Source organism: Trachemys scripta, chromosome 2, assembly GCF_013100865.1.
Source record: "Trachemys scripta elegans isolate TJP31775 chromosome 2, CAS_Tse_1.0, whole genome shotgun sequence".
Lineage (NCBI taxonomy): Eukaryota > Metazoa > Chordata > Testudines > Emydidae > Trachemys > Trachemys scripta.
In genome coordinates this window covers 259316381-259329877 of record NC_048299.1, presented here as the reverse complement: position 1 = coordinate 259329877, position 13497 = coordinate 259316381, and the positions used below count along the sequence as shown (strand labels likewise).

The following is a 13497-nucleotide window of genomic DNA, read 5'->3' as shown; positions in this document are numbered from 1 at the left end:
CTTACAAATTCCTTCTTTTTACTTGCTTATCCTCCAAATTCATCTCATCGTGCACACGAGCATCTCCGGCAGGTGCGGGAAGACAGAAATAGGGCAAGTATATTTTCCAGAAAAGCCCCAGTTTCACTACATTAGTAGGAGGATGAATGAGAAAAGTGGATGAATGAGAAAAGAGTAAGTGGAGAGAAACTGGGCAAACAGTGAACAGAGAAAAAGGGATGGAGAGAGAATGGGACACAGAGAGATGAAAGGTAGACAAACAAAGGTTAAAAATATGAGCAGAAAGGATAAATAAAGAAAAAAATCTTGAACTAGAGAACAAAACAACACATTTTAAAAGGATGAAAATGTTGCCTGAGCACAAGCACAGCTATAGAGAAAGAGATGCATGATGATCTAGAGCTAAAAGTAGAGCACCGGGAGAGAAAGGGGAAAGAGGAGAAACAGAAACACAGGATACCACTGTAATTTATTAATTGTGTGTAAACTTTGTTTGTCAAATGTTTTGAATCTATGGTTTTATAGGAAGTTTTATTGTTTCCAATTGATTAAACAAATCTAGAACATATTCTCATCCCTTTGCTGGGCACGTCACCCACCCTCCCCTGGAGTGATCATCTTGTTTTACCTTCATCTTTTTCACTGGGAAGCGGAAGAATTTGAGCATTCCAAGAATTGGGAGTAACAGAGAATGGAAGGCAGGTTCTATGGTAATTGGCGCATTAGAGATTAGATAGTCAATTTCCATGAGTTCTCTTCCCTCCGGGTTTATCTACAAAGAGATGCTGAAACATTGGTTCAGTTTAATTTTGGAGGGCTTCATGGTAAGCCAGGCTGTCCTCTGAATAAGTCAAACTGCCACGCATCAGGTCACTGGGATTTTGCTTTGCTTAGTTGGCAATATATTTTCTACAGCATTGGGCCTCTCAAAGTGGAATGTATTTCCTCTTCCATTTGTGAAGCATCCATACCAGGCCCTACGAGAGTCAAGAAAACTCACCTCTTCAGATGCACCCCCATTCAGTGGGGTCCATGCCAATCTGTAGCGAGCAATATCAGAGGAGATGGGCTTCCAATTGACTCTAAAACTATCTGTTGATGCTTCATCTATTTCCAAATACTGTGGGGCTGGAACTTTTTCTGCAAAACAATGTTATGAAGAGGAAGTTAAAATTTATAAAAATCTTAAAACTACACAAAATGGTGATATTCAACAAGCCCTTTATGGGCTGTAACACTTTGGTCTCATTTCAGTTGTTGGGTTTAGTGTGCAGGTGCTGGGTGATGGTGGTGGCCTGTGATATATAAGAGATCAGACTAGATGATCTGCTGGGCCCTTCTGGCCTTAAACTCTATAACTGTGACTTTTTTAGCTATAGCTACCTACACAAAATAGAACATAGGGGATAGATATCAAAGGTACCTCTGGTTATACTCTCACTTGGTGATTCTCAAGGAGGCTAGGTATTTTCACCCTGATATACTTACTTAGCCATAGAGTGAGCAACATTATTATCACCCTGTTATTAATTATATTATGATAGTGTCTCGAAGCCTATATATGTGCACTCTATATGCATCCAAAGAAGTGGGCAGAAGCCCATGAAAGCTTTGTTAGTCTCTAAGGTGCCACAAGTACTCCTGTTCTTTTTGCGGATACAGACTAACACGGCTGCTACTGGGAAATGTTATTGGTATTATTGTTTTATGAAAACATTACTTTGCTCAGAAAAACTGTACTTAAGGGACATCTACACCGCAAAAATAAATAAATAAATAGAAATCCCCAGGGCAATGAGTCTCAGAGCTCGGGTTACTAGACGTAGGCTGGCGCTGACGGGCTAAAAATAACTATTCAGGCTCGGGCAAGAACCTGAGCTCTGAAACCCAGCGATGGGTGAGGGTCTAAGAGGCTGGGCGCTATCCCAAGCTGGAATATCTATACTGCTATTTTTCACCCCGCAGTGTGAGTCCCCATTGCCTGAGTCAACTGACTCTGCTGAGAGTCTTTTTTTGCTGTGTATACATCTCTTAGTTAACAGTGCCAGCAACACTGGATTTTCTAGCCCTGTAACTTGATTCCTGATAGTACTGCTGTTTAGAGGCCACAATTCTTCATCACAGCATGTGGAGAGAGCAGACAAATCTGTGGAAGAGAAAAATCCTTTTACATCTTAAGTCATAAATGCAAATCCTGGATAGATTAATAAATGTCAGTCTGGTTCAAAACCTCCTTCTGAGATTTGAGGCTTGACTCGTAAAACAAATGAGAGCTTATTACATGAGATATGTATGTTCTTTGTGAACATAAAATGTGGTTTTTATATACTTTTGCAATTCATTACCTTCTTCCTGTGGGCAAATGGAAATCCCTTCGTGTTATGAGTGCACAGGAATGGAGGGCGTTCAGCACCCCTCCAAAACTGCTCAGCACCTCGCTGGATCAGGCCCTTTATCTTATTTTTAACAAGGGTGTCACTATTTGGTAGCATGGCCAGCAGGTGAAGCTTCCCCTGTGGGAGGCTAGCTCCCTGTCCTGCCTCGTCCTGCCCATACTCCAGCCCCACTCGGCTCAGGCCCTGCCCCCTCCCCGCTCAGTGCTGCCTGGGGTGACCAGATAGCAAGTGTGAAAAATCGGGACGGAGGGGTGGGGGGGTAATAGGTGCCTATATAAGAAAAAGCCCCCAAAATTGGGACTGTCCCTATAAAATCGGGACATCTGGTCACCCTAGCCCTGCCACTGCCGCTCACTGTATCCCTCCTCTCCTCCACCCTCCTCCCCAGCGGGGGCGGGGGTGTGAGGAGGGACATGGTGAGGGTGGGGATGGGGGGTCTTTCAGGAAAGGAGGGACATGGTGAGCACCTCCAGAGAGGGGGGCAGGAGAGGAGGGACTCACCAGGTAGCAGTGGGGACCTCAGGGAAGGGGCGGAGCAGCAGGGAGGGGAAGAGGCGGAGCGAAGCCTCCCCGGCCTATTATACCCACTGCCCATGGTTGGTAGCTTGTGTAGGCCGAGTTCATTGCACACACCAGCAGCTCCTTGCATCCCTCCATTTCACCTCACAAGCTCACTGTGTGCCACCCTCCCATCCCCCTCTATTTCAGGGACTCCCTGCAATCCCCTCCAATCTTCCCCGTATCAGAGGTTCTGTGTGCCCCCTCATTGCTCCCACTTCCCCCCATGCCTACGTCCTCCATTTTACCCCCCTGTCATGGCAAAGGCTGTATGTGCACCCATTTCTCCTCATGCCCCCTTCTCTCCTTTCCCCCTGTGCCAGGGTCTTCCATTCTCACACACACACAGGGGTTGTGTGTGCCTGCCAGGCACCATTCCCCCTGCCCCGCAGTTATTTTTTGCTTTGGAGATGAGTAGTTCAGGATGTCAACATTTTAAACTCCATTGGGAGGAGGAGCAGTGATGACTGAGGGGTATTGTTATGCTAGACAGTAATGGGTGCCATCAACCAGTTATTTGATTTACAGACAAGTGCAGAGGTGCTTGAAGCTATGGCTTGCTAAATAGATGACAGGGCTTGACTGTGCCTCCTCTTTTCCCTCCTTTTCGTTTTCTAATTTCCCCAAAAATCAGTAGAGTTGTGGCCACTGATGCCTAGAACATTCACTGAAATCTTGGAATTGACCTGCTGTAGCATTCAAATGTTATCATGTGACACAAAGACATATGGAGAAATGCCATCAAAGTGAGTGTATGGTCTGGCAAGCTCTGCCAAAAAATTATTTTACTACTTTACTAGAAATAAAGGATACAAAATATTGCTGCTCCTGCAACCTTTACATCCTTGATCACATGAGTATTTTAATGATGTCATGGATTACTCACATAAGCAAGGATTGCAGCTTTGGTCCCATAGTCAGGACATAAAAAGTTGAAGGACTAAAAAGTTTCTCATGAAAGAAGAATGCAGATACTCATTTCCAGGGAATGAGTGCAAACTTCCGACTACTTTACACTGCTAGATGAGAGATTGCAAAAAATGGGTACTACATTGCAGGTTCTACGAAGAAATTTACATGGACTAAAAAAGCAAAAAAAAAAGTTTAGTTCAGTAATTTTAGATTTACTAAGCCTTCCAGTCCTTAAATTTTTACTTTTTATAAACACCGAGTAATCTGACAGCGGAGATGCTATTTGTCTACGTTTTAGTGGCATAATGCTCCCCAAATGAATAAAAAAGCAAAAACATCCCGATATTTTGAAATCACTGTTGGAGAGTATCACAGTTACTGGTCTTGCTTTCCAAAACAGTAAGTGAATATCAAAGGTGTTCTTGGAAAGCCTTCAAATATGCAGTTAGACTTACTTGTAGTAAAGCTGCCAGTCAGCGGCTCAGACTGTCCTTCATCATAGAGGGAAAAAATGGCAACAGTATATTCTGTAAGGGATGTCAGCCTTTTCAGGGTGTATGTTGAAATGCGATCAACTTCCACCTGCAGAATTAATAATTTGTAATAGATACTGCCATGTGCTAGGAATACAGGAAACAAAGCCCCTTTACGTTATCAGTGCCTGCAATTCGGCTGGCTAGTAATGGATATGGACAGAGAATGCCATGCAATTATGAAAAGAGCCACAAATTATATAATTATATGCAACATTTACATTATGAATGAAGGTAAAGTCAAGGTTATCAAAACCTATTAAAAATGAGATAGTCTAGATTGTAGAAAACTGGAGGTAGAAAACTAGAGGAAGGGAGAATTAGAGAAGCCACAAGTATAAAGACATTTCTGACAGATGAGCACTTTATGTTTAATATTTATCATAAAAAGATGTTCACAGAGTTGTTTTAGCCATGATGGTCCCAGGATATTAAAGATAAAAGGTGGGTGAGGTAATATCTTTTATGGGACCAATTTCTGTTGGTGAAAGCTTGTCTCTTTCACCAACAGATGTTGATCCTATAAAAGATATTACCTCACACACACACCCCTTCTCCCTCTAATAAAAAATGATGACAGTTTTCTTTGGTCTTCTGCCAGAATACATTTAACATGGCATTATGGGGACAAAAACCTCAGAAAGCTGCATAACCTAGCTGTATATCAGGGCATTCAATGTCATGTCAGATCAGGGCACAAAGAACAAGACACAAAACCAGCAAACTGGAAAAAATATACCACCTATTTTATGAGCAAGAAAACTGCAGAATATACATCACCAAACATTATATATCATGGTCTCACCATATAAAGTATGCATGGTGATGAATTTAGACAGACATTAAAAACCTCAGAGATGCCCAGATTATAAATAAACTACAGAATTGGATTAAGTGAAGTTTAATTTATTGACAAATGTTTAAAGACATGGAAAAACTACTCAGAGCTTTGTCACCCATGAGTTACATTGTCTTCCAAACTTGCGGGTAACCTGTCTCAGTTTAATATGGATATTTATCCCATTTGTAAGAAAGAACTGATAACTCTAAATAGTCATAGCCACAGGCTAATGTCAGAGGCTTTTATATCATATTTTATTTGCACAGGATCTGGTCTGTTTATATGATTGGCTCCATTTACTGCAACTATTTATTTAAACATTTTTCATATATTTTGTCTGATTTTTGTATTAAGATATTTCATTCCATTTAGAGAGGCTGCTAATGGTGCATATGCTGGTGAAAGCTATAAGGAAAGCTCTTCTAGTTACAATGCAGATGTTGTCAGATTGGTAAACTAAGTATTATAACTAATGGAATGTCTACACTACAATTAGAAACCCATGGCTGCCCCCGGGTCTGCTGATTCAGGCTCACCTTGCAGGGTCCTAAAGCCCCGGCTCCAACCTGGGCCTGGAAGTCTAAACTGCAGTTAAACAGCCCTGCAGCCCAAGCTCCATGAACCCGAATCAGCTGGCATGGGCCAGCCCACGGGTATCTGACTGCAGTGTAGACATACCCTGAGAGTCCAAGCTGAAATAGGTTGTTACAGTCAAGTGATATCCTGCCTAAAGAAAACACTCATACCTATTCTGAGCCAAATCCTACTTCTGTTGGAAGTCAGTTTTTCTGCTTACATGTAACTATAGCAATAAAATTAACAAAATGTAGTAAAATCTCAGGCAGCCAAGTTTTTGGTAAATTTCTTTTAAAAATGAGCTTAAACTCAGAACCCACAGAAGTCTGGGACCTTCATTATCTGGTCTTATCCTCAGGTATTTTTGATACTGTCCACTTAGGTCAAAGGTCAGATCCTACAAACACTCACTGGAATAGTTCCATTCACTTTGCTATGTGCATAAGGAAGGAGTGCTCATGCAAGTAAGGTTTTGCAGGATCAGATCCCACATGTGTGTGACGCACTCTGAATACATGCCCTGTATAAAGCATAATGTTCCATGCACAGAGTTTGAAAATTATAAGTACATTTTTTGTTACAGCTTGAAAGATCTGATTTGTTTACAGAAATTACACTTAAAAATAAGAATATGGTACATTATTAACTGCTTACCTCGTTGGTTTCTGTCCCATCAGTTTTAACATACATAATACGATAACCATTTACTTTTTCGGAAACAGGTTCCCATGTTATCCTGGAAGTGCTGTGTCCAATGTCCAAAAATCTCAAGTTCCTGGGTGGACTTAAAGGCACTTGAAAAATAAATAATTACAGTCATGAAAATAGTTCTGTCTTTTATTTCATCCACAAAGCATTCTCTCTTGACAATGAACATGAAATACTTTGTTTTAAAAATTATAATATTAAGCAATATGACTGACAATCTTGTTTCTATACCCTTTTCAGTTTAGACCACTATTCAGGAAAGTACTTAAGCACATCTTTAAATCTAAGCTGTGTAGTGCCATTGATTTCAATGGGATTGCATTTGTGCTTAAAATTAAGTATGTGATTAACTGCTTTGCTGAATCAGATGCTAAAGCATTGGCAAGTATAAGAGCCATCCTCACTGTTGAATATTGAAAGAAATATTCAATTGAAATGGAAAGAAATGGAAGTGGGGATCCTGCTTGTTGCTGGATAGCAGAGTTGGATTTATACTGTACAACATTTTCCCCACCTTTGACTTTGGATTTGTAAATTGATTTGTGTTAACTGTATCTGTGCTCCATGTGTTTGTTAGTGGAAATGGCATCTTTTAAATGATTATATGGTAGTTTAAAAAGTCATCTAATCAAGAAACAGACAATGCTGGGTGATGTTTATAGCTAAGGAGAAACAACAATGGTCCAAGAACAGCAACCCGGCCTCTCACAGGTCACTTCCTGGTGCTTCATGTATTATTAATTCTGGATCTCTTTGGTTTGCACTCCTCCATCACGATCCAAGAGAACTTTACTCTCTTATAAGAGGGTTTCCCTGCCTTCTCCATCTTGTCACTGCATTTATTCCCTTCCATCCCCAACCATCTGATGTCTTAATTTGCTGTGTTAGCTACCTGTTCTAGATTGTACAGTTGTCTGTGAAGAGCCATGTGCCCCAATGGTAATATGTAAATAATGACTAAATATATTAATTGAAGAAGAAAAGTAAATAGATGATCCTAATAATGTTCTCACAGCAAATGAAGCCTAAACTGATCATTACTTTTCATTTTAAAAGGTGGCCGGTCAGGATCTGGTATCACGTATCAGATTGAGAGCAGCCCTTCCGCGGGGACCAACGGAAAGGAAGACGCCTCCCTTCCCACTTGTGCAGCTGCACAAGGACTGCTCTCAATAGTAGTGCTTGTGAGCTAGGAAGAACTAGTGCTACTCATTCTTGGACCCTCTGGGAAACAAGATGCTAAAAAGGGAGAAAGGAAAAAGGGAGGGAAAAGGCAGGGCAGCGCCACAAAACCACAATGTAGTCCTAGGTAATAAATAATAATAATAATATATGGCCAGATTTCTGCCACCCTCACTCATGCTGAGTAGTATCTTCCTGTGCAATTAGTTCCACTGAAATCAATAGGGCTATCAACAGCACAAGACACTACCCAACATGAGTAAAGGTGTTAGAATCTGATCTATGGAAAACATGCCCTTTTGTGGAGAATTATATACCTGGTCCTGTAATCTACAGTACTCTGTCTAAATGAAATAGCAGCAGCAGGAAACTGAACAATTCATCCAAACCGTAATGCACAGTGTGATCTCCTCCTCTATACAGATTTTAAAATCTGAGATCTATTTTCACACATACAAAGACCTCCTGGAGTTTTATTACTGCTGTATAGTGAATACAGATGTGTCTGACGTACATGTTGTTTCTTGTCCTGTCAGGGGGTCACTAGCTTCTTCTCCAAACATCGCATAAACTGTGACCGTATATTCTGTGTTAGGCAATAACCCATCCAGTTCAATATCGGTCAAGGCCTCTCCAATTTTCATCTAAAGGTAATATGAATAATAGACACGTTATTTCTAAACTAGCTCATGTGGGGGGGAAAACAAGCCAGGAACATTTTTGTATAGGAGAAAAGTATATTCAAGAGGGATAGAGCATATTTTTATAGAGCTGGTAAATGCCATAACATTGAATAAAAGTAAAAGGCTACAATATGCTCATTTAGGCTCCAATTCAGCAGAGCACTTAACTTTAGGCATAAAATCAATCCTTTGAGAGTCAATGGGACTATTCATGCGCTTAAAGTTAGGCATGTGCTCAAATGCTTTGCACAACAGGAGCTTCTGAGCACTGTAGTTAAACGGGAAATTGGTAGGGTCAAATCTTGCTCTGTGTTGCCTCAAAGAAATTGATCAGCTGTAGCTGAACACAGAACTTGGCCCAGCGTGAACAGTTTTGTTATTGCATAGAGCAATGAAATGCCTAACATTGTCTAAAAGGCAAACACCCCAAGGAAATGCCTAACATGAAGGTGGAGGGAATATAAAGGTGACCAGCCACAAAAGCAACAACACAACAGTTCTCTGTTGTAGCAGAACAAACAGCCCCCAACCTCTCTTCAATATGCATCTATGCCTAAGAGACTGTTGAATCTTTATACCAGTTCAGTGGAAACTAATGGCCTCAAAATGACTGCTGAAGTGAGAATATTGCAATGAGGGGAAAGGACTCTGGTTTATTAATCAGAAGTCTGTCTACAGGCTGAGGCTTGGTTTTGCTTTTTGCTATTTCAGGTGTGTACCATTTTCCCCTTGAGCTGCTTCAGTAGGTGCCGCATTAACCGGGACTGATTTATTTATTGAAAGATCTTTCGACAGGGCGAGGCTCAGTTTTGCTGATGTCAGCTAGCTTTCAATAAGGCCCCATTTTTCAAGAGGGCTACATGATCATAGCTACTCATTTTGCAAAGAACACAAGTCTAGTCGAGCTTTCAGTGGCTTCCTACACCCTTTCCAGAATGTTGCATGCACTTGCATGCTGTCAGTGAGTCCTTATATAAAATACTCTTAATTTCACATACAGTCAATGGAGCATAAAACAATTTTAAATCTTAGCCCTAAGATTGCACTGGCACTATATTAGCTGTTTCCAAAAGTCCAGTGATATTTCTAGTGACAACATAATATTCTGCCTATCATTTTATCTAATCGAGAACTGTACCTAACTCTGTCGTTCTTGTTCTACTCAAAGTTTAAATTAATGATTTTATTCTTTCTAAAACTAACACACACAAAAAAACCTTTGATGTTTATTAAACATAAAGGAATGAAAATAAAACATAGAAATGTCACATTTACTAATTTAAGTTGATTTACTTTCCAAAGTCCAACTATAAAGAAAAAGACTAAAACTTCATGATTTTCTCAATCTATTTTTCAGAAAGATCAAGTCATTTGTGTTTTGATTTCTTTTTTCCTATGTTTGTGTTTTTGCCTTCATGCTATGATACAATATTGCCTCATGAATCATTCCCAGAGACTCCCTTTAACTCAGCTATAACTTGTGGCATTTCTGTGTACTGATGAGGACAAATTTGAAAATACTGAAAATTAAAAATAACTACTTGGCATGCAGTTTGTACAGAAAGTCAATAACATGTATGGTACTTTAAAAGCTAGAAAATAGACAAGCTTTGCAGGTAAGGACCATCTGACATTTTGTTCTTTAAATGTTATGTTTTTGAATAGGTAGAATCCAAATGAAAGCTAAATACATCACCTCCTTTTCATCTGAGGCCTGTCCCTCTGTAAGGGGAGCATATAGGATCATGTAACCAGAGGCACCCGCTACTCCATTCCACTTTGCTTTCATGCTGCTCTGTGACACATTATACAACTGTAGATTTGATGCCGTAGGCAAAGCAACTGTGACAGAAAGAAGTAACAAATTTTCAATTGCATCTAAAAAAACTTGCTTAACATTTCATAACATTTTGTTTGACTGTAGGGAACACAAAGGAATCCAGCAGAGTAAACACTGGAAACACTGCTTGACATAATAACAAAGAGCTATAAAAAGATCTCAGAATTAGAGAGATGGGAAAAAGACTTTGCCATTTATCCAAGCCCCCAGTCAGAGCTGGATTGTTTTTACAGAACATTTCTAGTACTTTGCCGCTGTCAGATTTTCAATCCTACAAAAGCAAGGACTTCTACCCTTTCCCTTGGGAGAATCCTCAACAATTTAACAGATATAGTTGGACCAAACTGCTCCATGCACAGGTCCCACCCCATCTCTCTTCTAGATCTGCATGGGGGTGAGGATTGGTGGTGGAGAGTGGATAGGGCCATACATTCGGGTAAGCCACATGGCAGCCACATGGGCCCTGAATTTTTAGGGGTAGCTTCTGCCTGGCAATAACCTCTTCACCCCCCAAGCCACAGTGTGGGAGGCATGTTCATGGTGAGGGGGCAAGGTCAAGAGGAGCAACAGATGGCTGAGCTGTGTTCTAACATGGGGTTGTGCCTAGGGTCCTGGGTTGCCTTAATTAGCCTTCATGATCTGTGAAGATCATTTTCCTAGCCTGTTGCTTTAACCATGTCACCTCTTTCTTTGACTCCCTCCTCTGGTGCCACCTTCTCTATTGCATCAAACATAAGCTACTTGTCTTCACTTTCAAGGCCCTTCATGCCCTATCCTCACCCTCCCTACCATCTCTCAATCACTATTGAGCCATTGACTCCTGCCTCCAATTGGCCCATGATGCCAGTCTTCATTGGCCACTCGTTAAATTTTCAAACAAGCACTTTCATCCTTTTTCCCATGTTGTGCCTCATGCTTTGGAGGAGCTCCCCATAAACATCTGCAAAGCAACATCATTATCCTTCCAACCCCTCCTTAAAACTCTCCTTTCCAGTGATTCCTACAAAAAGTTTGATAACAGATAGGGTACTGGTGTGCTGGAACCATTGTCCATCATGCTGACCAATATTATCTCATTGTTTCCTTGTACTCCCTCATCTGTCCATTTCTGTCTGTTGTCACTTGGTTTATACTTAATTGTAAGCTTTCTGGGGTAAGAACAATTTTTTATTCTGGGTTTGTACAGAGCCTAGCACAATGTGGTCCTGGTCCATGACTAAGTGTCCTAGGTGCTCCGATAAAACAAGTTATAAATAATAAGGAGAGAGAGAGAAGGAGGACAAAAAGATGGGAAGAAGGAGACAGTACTTCTGCTACAATTTTCAAATTAAAATTAATTGCAAATGTCAAAACTTTAAGAGCATATTAGACAAAGATCATTTGCAGCTGGGGTAGACACCTAATAATGCCAATAACTGAAAAAAAAAATAAATTAAGAGGAAATTTTCAAGTAACTAGAATAAATATAGCTATAAAGAAAGCACACATTTGCAAGAATTTTCAAATAAATATACATTTGATACTTATTTTGCATTTTTCAAAGTGATTAAAAGATAGGCTCCTCTTACTTTCCTGTATTTTATGCATTTATGGCACTGAATATATTTATCTAAACAGCATACTACTGTAAAGTCATTTTTAATGTACTATGTACACAAATGTGATAGTTTTCAAATTTGTGGTTAATTTTAACCTGTCAGTGTCACACAAGGTAAAATGTGTAAACTATAATTTTTCACAGATTTCAGCTGGCATGGTGAAAAATACTTCCAAACTGCAAATATTTTATAACCTGGAGTGACTGATACTTACACATTTCAGACTATTACTTATGACACTCAAAGATTTGTTTATATAACGCTTGCAGCCACACCACCTTGGGCTGTGATCTGATCGGATCTCAGAAAATAAGCAGAACTGGGCTTAGTCAGAACTTGAATAGGTGACTTCAAAGGAATACCAGGCGCAACAGGAAATGATGCTATTCGCTCAGTATGTGACACTTTTCCCACTGAATCAGAAATTAACCAATTTCTAACATGGTGTTATAGAACATAGTGCTGCTGGAGATTCAATTTTTTTGGATGAAACAAAAGGCCTAGGTCTCAAACATATGTAACAAGATCCCATCTCACTTTTTGCAAGTTTGGGAGCGTTAGCTTTGATTTCCTGGCTGAATCCCAAACTAGATAATTGCATTCTGCCTAACTTCAACCCTGTAGTTTCAACTGGAAAAGTGATTCTTCCGTTCCCTACGTAAGGTCTATCATATTGCTGGGACAAAATGATTGCATTTGGGGTGAAAATATTTGAATTAAATAAAATGTAATATGACATAGGGCATGGCTACACTTGCAGATGTAGAGCGCTTTGAGTTAAACCAGCCTTCGTAGAGCGCAGTAGGGAAAGTGCTGCAGTCTGTCCACACTGACAGCTTCAAGCATACTGGCATGGCCACATTTGCGGCACTTGCAGCGGCATTGGGAGCGGTGCATTATGGACAGCTATCCCAGCATGCAAGTGGCTGCAACGTGCTTTTCAAATGGGGAGGTGGGGTAGAGTGTGACAGGGAATGTGTTGTGTGTATGTGGGGGGAGAGAGAGTGGGTTTTTGGGGGGCTGAGAGCATGTCAGCATGCTGTCTTGTAAGTTCAGACAGCAGCAGACCCCTTCTTTCCCCCCCGCCTCTCTCTCACACACAGCATTCCACAGTAATGGTTGCTTTGTCTCGGAGCAGATAAGCATGACAGCTGTCAGAAACGGAGCTTTGAAAGGGCATATCCGCATTCCTGCAGCGATTAAAAAACAATGAAAAGAATGGCCACTTGACTTAAGGGGATTATGGGACCTTTCCGGAGGCTGATCAGAGCGCAGTAATGCAACACCTCCTTCACACTGACTCCCAGGCGTTGTAGCCAAGGCACAGCAAACGTTATTCCACTCGCCAAGGTGGAGTACCAGGAGCGCTCTAGCTGCGGAGTCAGAGCGCTTTACGTGCCTTGCCAGTGTGGACAGGTAGTGAGCTAGGGTGCCCGGGGCTGCTTTAATGTGCTCTAACTCAGAAGTGTAGCCAAGCCCTTAGAGAGGCCTACCCCTCTAAGCTACTTATATGACCCCCATTGAATACTTCACAGTGTAAAATGTAATTATCTTACAACATCCCTGAGGTAGGGAAGTACAATTATCACAGATGAGAAACTGAGGCACAGAAAGTCAGAGTCACTTCCAAAGGTAACTTAGGAAGTCTGTGGCAGAGCAGGAAATTAAAC

The 13497-nt window shown here is 40.9% G+C and overlaps 1 protein-coding gene across 5 annotated transcripts in view; it reads right to left on the bottom strand.

Moving 5' to 3' along the window:
- The window catches only part of COL14A1 (collagen type XIV alpha 1 chain), a 171095-nt gene that overhangs the window by 99673 nt on the left and 57925 nt on the right, over nucleotides 1-13497 (bottom strand). For all 5 annotated transcript variants that reach the window (XM_034763530.1, XM_034763534.1, XM_034763533.1 and 2 more), the window contains 5 exons: nucleotides 10086-10231; nucleotides 8221-8350; nucleotides 6471-6610; nucleotides 4322-4448; nucleotides 1001-1140 (listed from right to left, as the gene is read on the bottom strand). In XM_034763530.1, coding sequence (XP_034619421.1) covers nucleotides 1001-1140; nucleotides 4322-4448; nucleotides 6471-6610; nucleotides 8221-8350; nucleotides 10086-10231 — 683 coding nt within the window. The remainder of the gene's footprint in view (nucleotides 1-1000; nucleotides 1141-4321; nucleotides 4449-6470; nucleotides 6611-8220; nucleotides 8351-10085; nucleotides 10232-13497) is intronic.